The sequence below is a fragment of the Lepisma saccharinum genome, chromosome 1 (assembly GCF_977018435.1).
Source record: "Lepisma saccharinum chromosome 1, izLepSacc3.1, whole genome shotgun sequence".
In the NCBI taxonomy this organism is placed as follows: Eukaryota; Metazoa; Arthropoda; class Insecta; order Zygentoma; family Lepismatidae; genus Lepisma; species Lepisma saccharinum.
In genome coordinates, this window is record NC_139229.1 from 126,387,323 (window position 1) to 126,407,585 (window position 20,263).

Sequence of the window (20,263 nt, forward strand, 5' to 3'; positions counted from 1 at the left end):
ACAGGATTAAAAATCTGAAAAAGGTTACAGTTATCTCATAATTCAAGAAAAATTCTGACCCTGGCATTACTTACTCTTACTCTACCACTCGAATGTATGTCTGTGCTACACAATTACAGGCACCTATGGAGTTCGATTTTGATATGTACGAGGTTTTGAATCGAATTTTAAGTGTAATTTGCATTTTAAGGTTCAAGTTCGATACATTTCCGAATAATATCCCCTCATTTTGAAATTAACTTCTAGAGTAAGGTTAAGGTTTGCCTCAGACTCATCATCTCAAAATTCAAGTCCCTGAATAGTGAGAACCCGCGATGAATCCACGACAACAGACATGCAGTGTCAGTTTTTCTTCGATCACCTTTGGTCCCGGGTTCGATACCCAGTGGAGGCACTTTAAACTGTAGGTCCAGTCCCGATCAGCCATACTGTGCATTAAGTGGACTTCAAACACCAAATCAACCAACCAACCAAATCTTGAGTCAACGTTGAATGTCTTTTACTAATTAACGTTGTCACTAACGACACACGATTAGAATAATTTGCTCGTACTACAGATGATGTTTTGTGGTCCTTAAAATATTCGTGATGTTCACATTCAACGCTTTTTCCCAGTTCTTAAAACTGGTTAAAACTTAGGTTAATCGTGTCGATTATAGGACATAAATGAATGAGAAATCGCCTATGCCCAGGTCAGCGCTGGAATCTTGAACGAAAGTCACACACACATACGTATATATAATAAAACAAATTAATATTTGTTAGTCACGTTGGTATTATAAGCAGGAAAGTGATATCGTGCAGAATACTCCACTTTGAAAAGGTGAAAATCTTCATAAACTTATAAATGAAATCACTTATTATTCGATATTTAATTAACTTCAGTTGGGGCACGGGTAGGGTGAAGTGTCTTACTTGGGGCTCCTGCCCCCCTGCCCCCCCTTTGGCATCGTCACTGCTTCCAACCCTCTAATAACTTCGCTGCTGATAGCCTCAGCTTCGAAATGGAAGTTTGTGTGTCGGTGAATATTACAAAGGACTTGTTTATCTTACAAGCGATATGAGGTTCACTGTCCTTCTTTCATTCAAGGTTTGCCGTTTTCCTAGCAGCTGAAAAGAATCAGAAGTGTCCCTCATATTATTGTTCCTGCAAAACTTCCTGTCGGCAAGCAAAGCAAATTACCGAATTTTTATTGCCCCTCCGTTGCATCAACCTTCATTCCTAGGTCTGGATTTATGGCACTTACCCGCTACTGCAGGTCAACCTCGCCCCGATGTTTGCCCCCTGAAGCAACGGTGTCCATTGTTCAAAGCGAAATCTCTGTCAGTGGGGAGCGGCGAAAAATAGTCTCAGAATACACCCTGGCCCTAACCAGGCAGGGGGATAGGTACGCTGAGCTCCCCCCCACCCTTGCATTGCTGTCAGCTTCCCTCTGAAGTTTGATAAAACTACTTTGTGAAATTTGTTTAGTAACGAGTGAAAATGTGGACAGTAGACACTACATGTATTTTGCTCAAAAACTTGGACAAAATTCTCAGAATAAAAAGAACAGCTACAACATTCGTTCGTCTCATTTACAGAAAGGCTAATTGGGACTGGACCCACAGTTTAAAGTTGGATCCAAATTACCAAATTGCCTTCACCGGGTATCGAACCCGGGACCCCTTGATTACAAGGCGACGTCGCTATCACTGTACCATTCTTATTTTTTTAAAAAAAATTAAAGGAAAGCCCCTTAGCAGAAGCTTCCCCCACCACACTTCATTCACTCTTATCATTTCACTCAAATTTTTATTTCGGGACTGTCCAGACAATCACAAATATCCATGTCTGAGCTGGGATTCGAACCCGGGACCCCTGGCATCGTAGCGCGATGTGCTAACCACTCCACCATGGGCCGACTACCATCGGTGAGTCCCCTCATAGAACAAAGTTTCCTCCTACGACGATTATACGGAACTTAGCGCTCTTCCTTCATTTGAAATCTATTTATTCTATATCAATCTCAGTATTCCATTATTACAATCCAAGGAATAGTATTCTCCTTAAATAATAAATAAAATAAAAGCATTGGAAATAATCTTCAAACGGACGTAAAAAAACCGAATCCAACCACCTGTGGAATGCCTGAGGGAAACAACAAGAATTTTCTCAACAAAGACATTTCCGAAATTTCCATGACATTCTAATAATTTCGCAATTCGTGCAAATAATCATGTGGTAAAATCTTGTCATGGTTCCCTGTAAACACAAAAATCACCAAATTAGTTCTATCCAAATTTGTCATATTTTCTCCTCCTCTTTGGCTCTCAGCTGCTCGGAGTGGGATAATGCAAGCTTATTTGTCCCTCATTATCTCCTTCTCTTAGTCTTGCTAATATCTTGAACTCCCTAAATAACTTTCCCAACAACTCCTTATCAATTTGTACTGCCATGTTTCCTACAATGTTTTTCCAACTTCCTAATAACATTCATTTCTGTACACCCTTTGATGTAAAAATTAAATAATAATAATAAACCTACCCCACGGTCCGTTCATCTTTCTAACCTATAGAGCTGAGACTATTTTTACAAGATAAATATCTGACTCGGACACTCCACGATGTTCTGGCCTGTCCTTCCACCTTTTCTACCTGCCCTTTTACTTGATGTAATTCAGAATTGTATTAGTATCTGGAGTACTATCGTAACATAAAATTATTAACCTAGAAAAAATTGAAAGAAAAAATGGGGAGTAGGGCTGAGTTTCGAAAGAGTATTGAAAATAAGTTTAGGTATTCATTCATTACTCTCTCTAGAAAAGTATTCTTATTTTGACTTAATTCACGCTTATCAACGTTTCTAATTGAAATACTTTATTCCAAGCAAACAAGTATTTGCAACTGATTAAATATTTTGCTTTTATTTCTTCGAGACATTCGAGACGAGACGAGACTTTTCAAAAGCCGTCCCGTCCCGTCTCGTGTCTCGTCTCGAAAACGAGACAGGACAGGCATTCCATCTCGTCCCGTCCCGAATTTCAAAAGGTTTGTCCCGTCTCGTGAGCAACACTAGACACCCAGGAACATGAAACATGTTTCAAACTTATAACAATTTTCCTCCAAAAATGCAAATTACTTATTTTTCGTAAAAAAAAATATCACATTTTGGCTTATTATTCAACTTGTATGGCACCCAAGAACATGAAACCTGTTTCATTCTCTTGAGAAATTTCCATTCTTTGAAAAGAACACTAAAGTTTGCGGCTTCTCTCCAAAATAGTGGGAGAAGAGGGTGCAAACTCCAGATTTTTGTTTTCTTCATTGAAATTCGGTGGTCGCGCCCCCAAACCACCCTTCCTCAGTTCGGCATTCCGAATTGTACACGGTTGCATGCGCTGATTTTTTAGATGAAAAACAAAAGTTATCCGAAGTAGATTGCTCCCATAGTGCCCGAGTTACAACAATTTTCCTCCAAGGAGTGTTCGAATTTAAAATTCCCACCGAGAAGCCAGGGCGAGAAAAAAATTATATATATATATATATATATATATATATATATATATATATATATATATATATATATATATATATATATATATACAGGGTGTTTCTAAAAGTCGTTTACAACGCTTGGGAGGTGATTCCTCACACGAAAACAAGCAAAAAGTGTGAGTTCCATTTTTACGACTGAGGCTTCATTTCCGAGATAGGAGCCTCGCAAAAGGTGACAAAGTGAACGTCACACCTAACTGGGACAAACACTATCACAGATAGAGAGGCGGTTCCAAGGGAATCATAAAGGAATCGTATGTGCTCAGTCAGGAAGTCACTATGAAAAGTTCACTGCACGCATGCGCAATGGAGTCCTCAAAGGAATTGGGGATTTCCAGCAAGAACAATGATTGGAAAGGGTATGTAACGCAGCAAGAAGGACCGTGACAATGAGAAATGCATTAAAGACAACACATTCCGACCTCAAACATCAAAACATGAGCACGGAACACAAAATCCGAAAAGTTGAGCACGGTTGCATACCCCAGTTACACGCGAGGAATGAACGAATCATGTCATGTGGCATACGAGAGACACATTACTCCACCAGGAGGTGGAAAAGAAAAACACAATATCAGATGATTGCGACAACGTGTATTTTTACACGCGACAACTACGTAATATCCCCCCCACACACACAACAAACAACAAATGCTACAATGTCTTACGCACAGACAGTGCGTGTCACTGTACACCAACTGAAGATGTCACTTTCACCACACAAAGGGGGTGGGGAGCAATACCAAGAGTGTTCTCACTGGGATTTGCCGAGGGCGATAATCACAGACGGTTTTCAAAATGTCTGCCGTTCACTTCTACGCAGAGATGACAGTGACGAATCAAGGATTGTCGAGTACGAGCAAACAAGCCAGGTGTATCTGCTACCGTCACTGCGGGGACGTTGATGCGAGCACCGAGGTCCTCAGCTGATGTGACAGGTGTGTCGTATACGAGGGTTTTCATTTCTCCCCAGAAGAAAAAAATCGAGAGGGTTGAGATCTGGCGACCTCGATGGCCAAGGCACAGGCTCATCCCTACCAATGAACCTATTGCGAAACACGTCATGCAGGAAATGTCGTACATTACGATCGAAATGAGCTGGTGCCCCATCGTGTTGGTACCACATTTCTTGCCACAGTGCCAAAGGTACGGTCTCCAACAGTTCAGGCAGAACCTCACTAAGAAATGCATGATACGTGCGACCTTTCAAGTGAACAGGGAGAATGTATGGTTCTATTAAATGATCATGTACTATTCCGCACCACACATTCACTGAAAACCTGTGATGTTGATGGGCCACAAAAAGTGCATGTCAGTTGTCAAAGTCCCAGACATGACTGTTTCTACTATTGAAGACATCCATCCTGGTGAAAATGGCTTCATCTGTCCAAAATACCTTTGCCCCGAAGTGAGGGTCTGTGTCCAGCTGATGCAACAACCATTGGCAAAACTCCATACGAGGGCGAAAGTCACGAGGTAACAGTTCTTGTACTTTCTGCAGTTTAAAAGGGTACATTCCTTCCTCTGACAACACTCGCCAAACATTCACATGAGGCGTGTTTCGTGCCCGAACGAGCACGCGCGTACTGGTGCCAGGATGTTCTGCGACCGCTGTTAACACATCTTCTGCAAACTGATGTGTGCGTACACTTCGGGGTCTTCAAACTTCTTGCCGCGGTGGTAACACTGACCCTGTTTCACGCAGTTGACTGTCCACTACCTGAGGCGTGAAACGGTAAACGTCTGTGTGGAAAGCGTTCTCCATAAAGATGCCTTACCTCACGGCTATTACTACGTGCCTCTCCATACATGAGAAGCACGTCTGCTAGCTGCTGGGTCGTATACGCAGCCATCTGTGTAATAGGGAGCTGGAACTGCTCCTATTGCAAAGTATCACTTTTGTTTAACACTGACACACTGCACAAATTGGCCGTATCACCGTACGAACACCACAGACCAATTATTTTCCTGTAGTTTACGGTTATTACAAGCATAAGAAAACAGTTTTTTCTTTGTGACGTTTCAGGAGAACACACGCTCCTTTCATCAGACATTTATTTTCATTTTGACTAAAGATACAGTTATAACAATGGTTAGTAATTTTTAAACAAAAAGAATCTGTTATATAATGGATGTTGTCAATGGTACATTGTTGTAATATAGCAACTTAACTGTGAAAAAAGCAGTCTATTTTTTTTTTTTTAAATTATGAATGCCAAATATCATCAGGTAATTCAAATTCATCATTGTTTTCACAAAGTCTCTTGATGTTTTCTGTTACATTAAATTTTAAAGATGGTGGCTTACTCCATTTGTGAAAAAGAAAACTCCACACAGGATCTATGTTACCATTTTCATTATTTAATTTATTCCAGTGTTCTTCTGCAATGAACGAGGCTTCCCAGACATTCAACTCTGTGTTTCCCGTTAATCTTTTTAAAACCCTTCTCTTTTTAATCAAATGCTTCTCTTCGATGATATGAGTTGACAAACCTGTTCTTGGGTTTAGATTTATAATGTCCAAATCATGTTCGTGCCATCTTATTGCCATTTTCCTTGCTGTTTGTCCCACATAGTCTTTTGAACATGAACAACTTATATTATATATTCCTGTGGTTTCCACATCTGGTAGCGAGTTTCTCATTTTGAATTCATTAAATGTACATTCCAAACTTCTTGGTGATTTAAAAACAATTTTGAAATTAAAACTTCTAAAAATTTTTGCAATTTTATGTGAGAATCCCTTGTGGAATGGAATGCACACAAATTTCTTTCCATTCCACAAGGGATTCTCACATAAAATTGCAAAAATTTTTAGAAGTTTTAATTTCAAAATTGTTTTTAAATCACCAAGAAGTTTGGAATGTACATTTAATGAATTCAAAATGAGAAACTCGCTACCAGATGTGGAAACCACAGGAATATATAATATAAGTTGTTCATGTTCAAAAGACTATGTGGGACAAACAGCAAGGAAAATGGCAATAAGATGGCACGAACATGATTTGGACATTATAAATCTAAACCCAAGAACAGGTTTGTCAACTCATATCATCGAAGAGAAGCATTTGATTAAAAAGAGAAGGGTTTTAAAAAGATTAACGGGAAACACAGAGTTGAATATCTGGGAAGCCTCGTTCATTGCAGAAGAACACTGGAATAAATTAAATAATGAAAATGGTAACATAGATCCTGTGTGGAGTTTTCTTTTTCACAAATGGAGTAAGCCACCATCTTTAAAATTTAATGTAACAGAAAACATCAAGAGACTTTGTGAAAACAATGATGAATTTGAATTACCTGATGATATTTGGCATTCATAATTTTAAAAAAAAAAAAAAAAAAAAAAAAAAAAAATAGACTGCTTTTTTCACAGTTAAGTTGCTATATTACAACAATGTACCATTGACAACATCCATTATATAACAGATTCTTTTTGTTTAAAAATTACTAACCATTGTTATAACTGTATCTTTAGTCAAAATGAAAATAAATGTCTGATGAAAGGAGCGTGTGTTCTCCTGAAACGTCACAAAGAAAAAACTGTTTTCTTATGCTTGTAATAACCGTAAACTACAGGAAAATAATTGTATCATGCAAGCAATGCGTACATACAAGAAAAACAGACCAATTGTTGCGATACTTGATTTGCCCACTCCACCGCGTCAACTTCTTTCAATACAACATACTAGTACTCTTCAATGCATATGACAACCTAGAGCGAACTGCTGATCATATCCCAGCACCTGCAACACGACTGGGACGACTGCCGGAGAGAACCAACCCTTCGAGCTCCTCTCGCGGGTACAGCCAGCATTGCCAACCTCTCAGCTGCGAAAAGTGCTGATTGAACAGTGAAATTATGAACCGGTACTCAATGGTGCCAGAACATTTATTATTATTATTATTATTATTATTATTATTATTAAAGAACAAAGAAAAAAACTGCCACTCTCACTGTACACGAAATCTTGACTTCCAAATATATTTACAAACACAAATACAAAAAAAAAATAAAAAAAAGAAGCACAGATCCACTTAAACTCATGCTAAAAAATACACATGAAAAATTAAAATCACACACACACACAAACAAAATTAGCTACACGCTTTTTTCGGAACAGGCAACAGTTTCCAAAATGGCAACTTGCGGACCGAACCGAACACCATCAGAAGAAAAATTTATTTGCTAACATTCGACTTGAAATATTGTCACAAAATTCGCCCACAAGGAAAGGCGGCACACATTAGCTTTATTTGCGAATCCAACTTTCTAAGATTTCCTGTCATAAATATTCCTCTGAAAAATAAGGCACCACAAATGGCTGACCCCTTGCGCCGGTGCTGAGAAAGGACAAATCAGAGGATGGGCCTCCTCCACCCTCTTCTACGATTTTACGACAGAAAGATGCGGAAGAGATTAAAGACATTGGTGAGTGGTGGGATCCCTGGACCGGCTTACTCCCTTTTGTTAGAAACATGTCCACTCCTGAAATAGAGATGTGGAGGTACTTTTTTTTTTTAACTTCTTCAGAGTTCTTTCCCACTCAGAGCGGTTGTTGATTATGCTAGATTTGGCTGTTATTCCAAACACAGGGTGCTAGGTGCCAATGACGGTTAAATTATGCTAGGTTTAGCACCATTATGCTAGGGTTGGCATCGTTGGGTACAGCGGTCATGAATTCAAACGTAGACTACGAGAGCCAGACTTGCCTGCGCAGCGCTTCCAAAACTGGTCTCTTTTACGTCACAGTCATCGCGTGCGAACACTCTTGGTATTGCTCCCCACCCCCTTTGTGTGGTGAAAGTGATATCTTCAGTTGGTGTACAGTGACACGCACTGTCTGTGCGTAAGACATTGTAGCATTTGTTGTTTGTTGTGTGTGTGTGGGGGGGATATTACGTAGTTGTCGCGTGTAAAAATACACGTTGTCGCAATCATCTGATATTGTGTTTTTCTTTTCCTCCTCCTGGTGGAGTAATGTGTCTCTCGTATGCCACATGACATGATTCGTTCATTCCTCGCGTGTAACTGGGGTATGCAACCGTGCTCAACTTTTCGGATTTTGTGTTCCGTGCTCATGTTTTGATGTTTGAGGTCGGAATGTGTTGTCTTTAACGCATTTCTCATTGTCACGGTCCTTCTTGCTGCGTTACATACCCTTTCCAATCATTGTTCTTGCTGGAAATCCCCAATTCCTTTGAGGACTCCATTGCGCATGCGTGCAGTGAACTTTTCATAGTGACTTCCGGACTGAGCACATACGATTCCTTTATGATTCCCTTGGAACTGCCTCTCTATCTGTGATAGTGTTCGTCCCAGTTAGGTGTGACGTTCACTTTGTCACCTTTTGCGAGGCTCCTATCTCGGAAACGAAGCCTCAGTCGTAAAAATGGAACTCACACTTTTTGCTTGTTTTCGTGTGAGGAATCACCTCCCAAGCGTTGTAAACGACCTTTAGAAACACCCTGTATATATATATATATATATATATCCCTCCCTCCCTCCCTCCCCTCCTGCCATCCCTGGTTTCTGGCGCCGTGGTTGTGTTGCGCATAAAAGGGGCCTAAAAGTTGAGGCCGAAACTTACGAACGAGATTTCCTGTTCCCGTGCAGAGTTCCATAACGATATATTTAAATAAATAATAAAAAAAAAGGAAATGAAGACGATATTCCCTGACATTTCCCTGACTTTTTTTGACACCTCAAATTCCCTGACTTTTCCCGGTTTTCCAGGTCTATCGCCACCCTGCATAACCAACATTTAAAACCTATGTCAGGGAACTGTGCTGGTTAGGTAAAGACAATATTCTTGAAACACTGGAACATCTTTGAAATTCAAAATTGTACATTTTTCAGTACAAACACAAAATCCTGGTCAAGCCATTATCAGTTTTTATGTAAATAATGGAACTTCTCCAATTATAAATTCTGATGCACTCTGTCTTGTTACCTCATAATGTAAATTATATTTTAGTTAAATACAGATGGCACACTACCACTTACCCAGAAGCCTGTCAATCTTGCCTTTGGGTCCAATAAAGTGTAAACGGGGAACCAATTTACTATACACCAGAGCCTCTAAGAATGAGCCTATGCAGATTACAGGATCTTCTACTATATTTTCTGCAAATGACTTTAGGGAAACTGTCCATTTTTCAGCAACTGTAATGACTTGCAGTGCCATTTCATGCTTGGCTTTATAAAGTGCTGTTTGTTGGCATGCCTTCAGTATTGCCTTCACCTTGAGGGGAAATAAAAAAAGTAGCATACTTTTAATCACATTAAAAGATTATTCGGTTTAATTCAACACATTTTAAAGATATCTGTTAATTGAGGATAATGTTTGAATTGTGGTCATAATTGAATATCGTCATTCAATTGTTTGTAAAGTGGTTTATATATAAAAATGGAACTTCAGACATATTGAAACAAGTATGTAAGTTATATTTTAAATCTTTGTTACTGTGAGTTTTGTGATGGTTTTATTCCATGAAGAACCTACGTGTGTGCATAAATTAACCTCTGTCTACATACACAACTTCTTCTTCTTATGGCGCTACAGTCCACTGATGAACCTTGGCCTCCTCTGTGATTTGTCTCCATCTATCTCTACCTTTCGCCACAACTTTCCAATTTCTATACTGGAGCTTCCGAACATCCTCATCCACTCCATCCACCCATCTTAATTTAGGCCTTCCTCGTTTCCTTTGTCCACCTGGGCTATCCAACATCACTCTCTTTGCAGGGTCACTATCACTCATGCGCATCACATGACCTGCCCATCTTAATCTAGCCGCCTTTATTACACCAATAACTGTTGGTTCTTGATATAAGTCGTAGAGCTCCTTATTAAATCGCTTTCTCCATTTTCCATTCTCACATACTGGTCCCAATATTCTTCGTAATATCTTTCTTTCAAAGGTCTCTACCAACTCTTCATCTTTCCTTGAACTGGTCCAAGTTTCCGCAGCATAAGTCAATACAGGTCTTATCAGTGTCTTGTAAAGTATTAACTTAGTTGTTCTGGACAATATGGTGCTCTTAAAATGTCTCTGTAGTCCATAATAGGCCCTATTCGCTGCTATAAGTCGTGCCTTTACTTCCTCCTGTGAATCATTTTCATGTGTCACAACAGAACCCAGGTAGATAAAGGCATCCACTCTATCAAAGGTATAATTAGCCATTCTTATGGTCGGTGATGGATTATATCTGTGTGCTTTGCCTGCTGCCATGTACTTAGTCTTCCCTTCATTCACCACCAATCCCATCTTTTTTCCTTCCCTTTCTATGGCCAGAAATGCTTCTTCCACTGCATGTAGAGATCTTCCTACTATGTCCACATCATCTGCATATGCAAGTATCTGGATTGACTTATAATATATGGTACCCCTAATTTGCACCCGAGCTTCCCGTATAACCTTCTCTAAGGCAATGTTAAACAACAAACAGGACAGCACATCGCCTTGTCTTAGTCCATTTTCTATTTCAACAGGTTCTGAGAGTTGTCCTCCTACTCTTATCTTACTATTAGAGCCCTCCATAGTTATCCTCACCATTCTTATTAATCCTATTGGAATTCCGAGATCTTTCATTGCCAGATATAGTTGGGCCCTGTTTATACTATCGTATGCAGATTTAAAATCAAGAAATAGATGGTGCGTTCCTATCCCAAACTCCAGCGTTTTCTCCAGTATTTGCCTTAAGGTGAATATCTGGTTAATTGTAGATTTCCCTGGCCTGAACCGACATTGATATGGTCCAATGCACTTTTCTACATATGGTAGTAGTCTTTTATATATAATTCTTGCAAATACTTTTTATGCAACGTTCAACAATGTAATTCCACGATAGTTTGCACACTCCATCATGTCCCCTTTCTTGTGGATAGGTACTATGATACCCGTCCTCCATTCACTTGGCATCTGTCCCTTTTTCCAGATTATGTTTATTATTTCCTTCAAGCCTCTAATGACACTCTCGCCTCCATGCTTAAGCAGCTCTGCTTGCAAGTTATCTATACCAGGTGCTTTACTATTTTTCAATATCTTGACTGCCTCCCATACTTCATCTAACTTTGGACTTTCTACGCCCTCTTCTCCTTCCTCTTCTTCATTTAATCCTTCTTCCAGCATACCTACTACATCTGCACTGCCATTCAATACATCATTAAAATGCCTTCTCCACCTTTCTAAAATTTCATTAGTGTCACTAATTATATCGCCTGTTTCATTTCTACAGACTGTTGTCCTTGGTTTAAAAACATCTTTTGTATTATTTACCAGCTTATACATCTGTCTTACATTCTTCTGCTCATGCAGGCTTTCCAACTGCTTCATCTCTTGCTTCATCCATTCTCTTTTTCTTTTCCTATGGACTCTCTTCTCAATCCTTCTTTTCTCTTGATATTCATCCCTAGCTCTCCTTGTTGCACTTCTTTGCTGCATCCTCTTATATACATCATTCTTTTCTTTGGTTACATTTTGACATTCCTCATCGAACCACGTTTCTTTCTTTACTGGCTTTTGTGTTTCAAGTATTTCCTTTGCTACATTACTGATCCTCAGCTTATATCTATCCCACCTCTCATCTACATTTTCCACTTCTGCCGGTTTCATCCCGACGAATCCCTCTTGTAGTTTACTTCTGTACCTCTCAACCACCGTTGGATTTCTTAACTGCGTGACATTAAATTTAATCAGGCTAGTCGCCTTCATTTTTCGACTATTAGATATTCTTGCTCTAATCCTTCCCATAATCAAATAATGGTCGGAATCAATATTAGCTCCTCTAAAAGATCTAACATCAATGATATCTGATCTATGTCTACAATCTATTAGCATGTGGTCAATTTGATTGTAAGTTTTTCCATCCGGGGCTCTCCATGTCATTTTATGAATATCCTTGTGCTGGAACAGAGTTGTTGTTATTACTTGATTCCGAGATGCTGCAAACATTATTAGCCTCATACCATTGTTATTTGTTACTTTATGCATACTTTGTTTACCAATTGTTGGTTGATACACTTCTTCAATGCCTATCTGGGCATTGAAGTCTCCAATTACTATTTTTATGTCATTTTTTGGGCAATCATCAAATGCTTTCTCTAACGCATCATAGAAATCTTCTTTTACATCATCTGTGGATACTTCCGTGGGTGCATGTGCATTGATTATACTGTAATTAAAGAACTCTCCTTTAACTCTTAATGTCGATAATCTTGAACTTATAGCTTTAAATCCTATCACTAGATGTTTTAGTTGTTTATGTATTATAAACCCAGTTCCTAGCATATGCAGCCTTTCATCACAGCTATAGAATACAGTTGCTTCTCTCTTTTCCAAAACTCCTTTTCCGATCCAACGTACTTCTTGCAATGCCACTATCGCAGGCTTATAATTATTTAGTTGATCCAGCAACATCCTCAATGCACCTGCCCTATACAAGGATAGCACATTCCAGCTCCCTACATATAGATCCCTTCCCTTTCCATAATTCGCTTGTCCATTGTTCACGCCAGTCCGTCGTCGGTAGATCTGTCCGGCTACATTTCTTTGAGGTCTCGTAACGTGGTTCGTCATTCAATTGTTTGTAAAGTGGTTTATATATAAAAATGGAACTTCAGACATATTGAAACAAGTATGTAAGTTATATTTTAAATCTTTGTTACTGTGAGTTTTGTGATGGTTTTATTCCATGAAGAACCTACGTGTGTGCATAAATTAACCTCTGTCTACATACACAACAGAGGTGTATATATGGTGAACAACAATTGGTTAGAAACAAGGACATGAATGTATTACTTCTAAGCTTTGAATCATAGTCTGAATCTATAATGGCTTTAGTTGGTGGTTTTGACTGATTCTCAAGATGGTTCAATAGTAGCGTATTTGGAACTCTCTGATAATTATTGTCAAACCCATTTTTATATTCACTGTTGTATTTTTTCCATTACTAATTATTAATGACAATAATTAAATAACAAGTCCTGCACCATGGCTGCGTGGTATAAGGTGTCAGACTTTGGGCTTGAGCTGTAGGACAAGTGGTGGTTCGAGTCTCCTGGAGGGAATACAGACTTTTCTCCTAAGATTTTGGCCAGCGTATGAGGCGTGTGGTCACCCACTATTGAGGAAATTGAGGAGCTACGGATGAGTAGCGTAATCTGGTCATGGAAACCTACGACTGGGAGTTTGTCATGCTGACATGTCATCCCATAACTGGGTGGATGATAGATGATCGCCCACCTCTGCTGAGGCATGTTGGAGTGAGGCCCACAGTCTGTAGATACGCCTTGACCCTCAAGGGTTGTGGCACCATGGATTATTATTAATTGAATAATAATAAGAATGTAGAAATGGTACTTGTATTCAGTACAACATTGCATTGTTATCAGTAGTGGTGAGGTTAAAACCATGTTTTGGAGCATTGGCTACAGCTATTGTGGATTTTATGCAATTATATATGCATATTAATGGTTACACATCAGATTACTCTAAAAATATATGTTGGTACTTCCACTGTGTATGATAAAGCCCTCATATTACTGTTGTAGTTAGAATAGAAAGACCACATTTCGGTCTCACAAAATATGATATAAGAATATATATCTCCTGCTGCATTATCTGCAAAAGATTTTTCATCAACTTTTTCTCCTTGGTACATAGATATGTGGTGCACTTGTTCCTAATACTTCTTTCTGACCAGTAGAATTTGTGCAAAATTATAAAATTTTTCCTGTTTAAAAACAAAATCTGAGATATGGCCATCTTGTGTTAACACCTTCAACTAATTATAGCTATAGCCTATCGAAATGCCTTTTTTTTTTCCAGAATACTGATATAAAATTTATGGTTCTGATATCTGATATTCTACTGATCTGATATAAAATTGCAAATGTTACGTGAAGAACAGGAATGGTTCAATGTAAATAGCAATGGGTTTTGCCTTAGAAAAAAAGCAAGTAGTTGTATTTAGTGGGGTGGGCTGATACCACTTTGAACCATTACTATTGCCGATGCTACCTCCCTTGGGGTGCAATACTTTATGCCACGGCTAGTATCTACAGGACTTTTTTTTTTTTTTAGAAAGTAAAGCAGAGAGTGAGCCTGCCAATGGAGACAGTTAATAGATTATATTATATCTTCCTTCTTTTACATTAAAGAATATAGTTGAGAACACATGAGAATAATATATTCATAATCATTTTCTTATTTCAAAAGTTCTTATTACTTCATCGAATCCACATTAAGAAACTATTATCTTGATGAATATCCCTCTTCTTCCGCGATATATAATTTATAACTTTATTCCCTTCCTCGATGGTTGGTGGCTTCCTTCTGGATCGGGATCTTGACTTTCTTCCTTCACTTGACTTTTAAGGTGATAGTCTATCTGGAGATCTATTCGTGACCTATATGAACTTATGTTATTCGTTTTCAGCAAGTCCAAAATTAGTAGCGTTACTTCTAGATACACCTAACCTTCAGCATCTAGGTTCTAATATCTAACTTTTCCCAACTCTTGGGGGGTCGGCTGGAATGCGCCGCCACTAGTAAATACGACAAAAGTGTGGACTCTGTGCAAACGGTTGAAACATGCAGCTAGGTTGGGGCTGCGATTGTGATGCGCAACCAAAATGTGCTGTGGGTCGCGACTGGAATGTGCTGCCACTGGTGTGTCAAAATTTCCACAATAGGGTTTATTAATGAGCCAACAGATTCAAGATTTGTTAGGAGACCCAAATTTATATCAGCACTTTCACTTCTTTAAACTTCCTATCTATTTACATATGAGTACACGTTTCATTTTTATAAGTATTTTTATTAATTTATTATCTTTATATATTTTCTTTATTATCTTGTATCGTATTCTATTATTGTTCATCTTCCTAATTTACATTGGCGCTAATTTACACTGTCATTGTATATTACAGCAACCTTCGTTGCCGTTGTGTAGATACCAATTTTCGTTTCGTTTCCCTCTCTCTTAGCATCACGTATTCTACCATGCTCGCCCACCTTCACTATTGTTGCCATATTCTCATTCCATTCCTGGACACACTCGCGCAAACATCATTGAAAACAATTGAATAGCACTCCAGCTCGTGGTTCACACCGTTCGGCAGGGACGGTAATGTGGCAATATAGCACGGCATAGTGGTTGCTTCTTTTATGCAGTGCATGTTCATTGGCTAGCTAGTAACTAGTGTTGCCAACTGTAATAATGAAGCACTATTTCTGTCACGGAAGGGGAAAGGCAGGTAAAGTGACGGTGAGTTTTGTTGGATTGGAAGCACCATATTTTTATTTTATACTAAGTATTTGACCGCTTTGACGTTGTGTGCGAGTGCTTCTGAACTGTAGAGAATTTACCGAACCCATAGCTGTGTTCAATGTTATCTACTGGTTATAATCAGGGCTAGGATTTATAGGTAAACACATACTTTTAGTTTGACGAAATATCGCTGAAATTTTGTGATATCTTTGCGAATAGTAATGTGTAGTGATTTAAGGTACATTTTATTGTCAACATTTTTCCATATTTCTAACTTTAATAAGTAATTACTTTTACATACTTAAGGAAAATATACTTAATTTTACATATTTCAACAGGTTTAATTCACAAATTGTTCATATTTCATAATATTGGAATTGTTCAAAATAAATAAATTATGTGGCTCCGACAGCATTTCAACTCTTGGCTCCGGCACGTGTTCTTGTAGAAATGACATAGAGGAGGCTGTCATTTTTGCTGCTTAATGCGATGCATATTGTTTTCTGTGTTAAAATTGCCATACTTTGATGGGTGACCAAGTTCATAGCAGGGCCGACATAAGGGGAGGGCGAACCGTGCCCCCCCCCCCCCCCGAGCGGCAAATTTTCAGGGTGGCAAAATTTGAAGAGAAGAAAAAAATAAGCCTATTGAAAACTGGTTGAGCGAGATATTCTTTTGCGCTTAATAGTATTGAAATAGCATAAGAAGTCTCGTTATTTATTTTATATTATGATGTTTTACTTAGGAATATATTGATTTTCAATTTCCCGTTCCTGCGTAATGACCGGGGGGGGGGGGGGGGTTCGAAATGGAGCGGCATTTGCCGCAACTGCCCAGGGAGGCAAAATGACTAGCGCCGGCCCTGGTTCATAGCAAAAGAAAAAGCCATGCAGCTTATCGTCTAGTGGCAGTATATGTTGTTATTGTTTTGGAAGCCGGCATCGTTTGTAAATGTACACCAAAGGCAACCGACTATCGCCGATCACAGAGAGGAAATAAGAATACTGCTTGAGGCGGAGTGTTGTGGTCCAATTGTCACGGTTTAAAATGTGGGCATGTTATTATCTGCCGTTGCAGTTCCGTACCAGTGTATATGGGTTTTGGGAGTGAACAGTTAGAACGCCACCAGTGCAATAATGCAATGGAAAATAATATTTTTTTTAATTTTGTTTGAAGTCACTCAAATAAGGAATCGTATGAAGAAATCTTTGCAGCATTTTTGGTAATTTTACATATGTGTTAGTTCATATTTTGCGAATTTTTAGTCAATATGTATGTAGTAGCTACATACAAAGCCACTTGTTAGTACATATTAATCCTAGTCCTGGTATAATGCATGACGTTTAAAACTCAACGTTAGATAGACCTGAATTCTCTAATTTTCTGGTTGTACATAACAGCTGTGCATCGGCGCACTGCAGCGATTTTTCTATCTGCTCCATTAGCAACACTGCTTCTTGAGTTGTGTCGCGCATCGCACGGCAGAAATATCTGTGCTGGACTTTACGTAACACCGATGGTCTTACCAATACCGATACTTAAACATTAAAACAATTAAAGGTTGTTCAGAATATTGATTAATATCACCATACAAGTTTTCCAATGCAATGAAACCATAAATTTAATAAGGTTTTTCTTTATTCAGGAACATTAAAATGTCATGTAATAGATTCATTTATTCATAAAATAAAATTAATGAAAAGTGTGTGTTTGCCATAATTTCCAACATATTATCAGGATAATTACACTCCGTGAGTGTGTTGCATGGCATTTTGGTAGGCATTGTGAGATACCAAAATCAATACTTTCCACTTTTTGGTGCAATTTCTGTTCGCGATCGATTTCACCACCTTTGGTTTGAGTTGGTGTTTTAAGTCCACTTTATGCACAGTAAGGCTAATCGGGACTGGACCTACAGTTTAAAGTGGGATCCGAACCACTTGTGCCTCCACCGGGTATCGAACCCGGGACCCCTTGATTACAAGGCAATGACGCTACCACTGCGCCATTGGGGAGGCCCTGATTTCACCACCTGCCTGACAAAGCTACCAGATAGGTGGCGAAATCAATCACAAACAAAAATTGCACGGAAAGATGAAACGTGAACATATTAGAGTGAATTACCTCTCTCCATGTAACAGCCAAACAAATATATTTAGATACAATAACTACATTAGCCATTATCAATACAGTATTGATTAATCAGTCACATCATCTTGTCACAAATTTAGAAACAAATAAAAAAAATTAATAATTAAATAAAATGTGTTGGTACATCAAGTGTACTATATGCTCTCGGAAGTAGATTATTAGAGGCACATATTTTTTGTAAATAAAATAAAATTTCAGTGTTATAGCAGGGTAAAATCACATCGAAAGCAGTATATAAAATTACATTTTGGTTTTAAAATTGTGAATATAATCCTAAATTTGATTTAAAAACTGCATTTATCACACAAAATAAACATCTCTCTTCTAATAGAACATTTATGTAGTTACCAGAGTATTAAGTATAAATGGATCCACTTTTGCTTCTCAAATATTTACCACAGAATTGATCAATTATTTGTGAATTGCATAACTCATAGGATAATTCAAACTTCAGAAAGTGTCGAGTCTGTAAATAAACTCTAAATTTCGTGCTTAAGAATCTATTTTGCATCATTTTGTGACAAAACAGGGTAAGAAAATTCACCTCACACCTTTCAGAAACATGAAAAATTAACATTTCACATTTTGTGTTTTCGTCAAAAACTAAATATGCATGCCTCTATAGATGATAATATTATTAAACATATATTTTTTACAGAAAAAATTAAGAAACTGTTATGAAAAGAAAAACAAAATATACAAACCTCAGAGACAAATTTGCTTGTAAGGATGTCTGCATCTTCCAAAACAAGATGACACGTACGATATAAGTTGGTCACATGAGTTCCAAGATCAAGAAATCTTAGGAAGCACTTTGGTGTTGTTATCAATATATGGCAACCTTTTATCAGTTGATACTGTGGGAAGCGGAAAGAAAAATCAGCATTTATGAAAACAAAAAATAGCAATAATCAATACATTCATTAACATTCAATTATTTACTATATAACTCACAGGTTCGAATCCCAGCCTTGGCATAGTGTTTGTGAGTGTCCATTTATCAATTTCATCACACCATCACTCATCACCATCTTTGCGATTAGTCAATGTGGCAGAAAAGCAAAGTAAAACAAACCAAATCAATCAATCAACCTTATAACTTCATCTGTGCTCTAACTAACTAACTAACTCTCTAGCCTTCTTAAACCCGAAGGTTCATGGCTGCAGCAACACAGGCCTTCCATCTGTCCCTATCTTGAGCAAGATCTATATACTCTTCATCTGTGCTCGGAAGTACTAATTCAATCATACCTTTAGGAATACCAAAGTTGATTAAACATGTCTCATTTTGCATGAATTTAATTAGTTTATGCTTCTTTAGAGATGTGACTCAAGATTTTTGCCTACACAGAATATGAATCTTTGTGGATTATCCTAAACATAACACAGAAAGATATTTAAAAACAGTTGACAGAAAGGTTAAAAAAATTGAAGTTCAAATGGATTTTTTTTAAAATTCTATTATTATTTAGTGATAGCCCCAGTGGTTGACAAAAAGTTGGTTATAAAGTCCACATCATTTCCCCTGGGAATCACCCCAGCTGTAGGTAGGGGAATACTTCCAGTTTAGGATGCACTCACCACTCATCTAGCGAGCGTATCATAACCACAAAATTCTTAATAAAGGCTCCATCAATACATAGCTAGAGCTAGCTCACTTTCATTGTGATGTGCTTTGATGACTTTCGTCTCCTCTACAACAGGAGAAACCACAATCACAAGTCTTTGGAACAACCAACAAAGAAGTGCTGATTCTGAGTTGGCACTCTTCTTTCACTTCACTGTCTGAACAGGAGCAGGCCAGGAGAATATGCAGAAGGTTAAAAAAAAACTAAGTTTGCATAAAAAAAGAGACAATCTGTGGCAATGTTTCTAGATATCAACTGTGGTACACCCTGTGATTTCTGCAGGAAGAGGAATGGGGAGCTGACAAACCCTGGCATGGAGAACAGATGCATAGATTGATGGGGTACGCACAAGCCCACCTAATCTGAAACACACTATTAGAAAATATCAAACCCCTATCAAGAAAAAGGACAAAGTCCTCTTAGTGGCATATATTGAAAGTGTGTGCACAAAGAACCACAGAATAGTGAAAACATGTTCCTGTGACGGAGGCTTCCATAATTAACATAACCTATAAAAAGAGCTACATAAACAGATAAAAAACATGTTGCATGCTTTTGAATATTTAACATGTGTTGGAACATAGAGTATGCTTGCTGGTGATAGCAAAAGGAACTTTTCCAGCTTGACTGGAAAAAAAAATATGGAAAAGTTTTAAAATATTTTGAAAATAAG

At 38.2% G+C, this 20,263-nt stretch overlaps 1 protein-coding gene across 1 annotated transcript in view; it reads right to left on the bottom strand.

Annotated features, from left to right (window-relative positions):
• LOC146000753 (putative ATP-dependent RNA helicase TDRD12) overlaps positions 1–20,263 on the bottom strand; it is a 235,611-nt gene that overhangs the window by 59,999 nt on the left and 155,349 nt on the right. Inside the window, exons 11-12 of the mRNA XM_083138395.1 lie at positions 18,667–18,819; positions 9,542–9,779 (exon numbers count right to left, since the gene is read on the bottom strand). Of these exons, the coding sequence (XP_082994521.1) occupies positions 9,542–9,779; positions 18,667–18,819 (391 nt within the window). The remainder of the gene's footprint in view (positions 1–9,541; positions 9,780–18,666; positions 18,820–20,263) is intronic.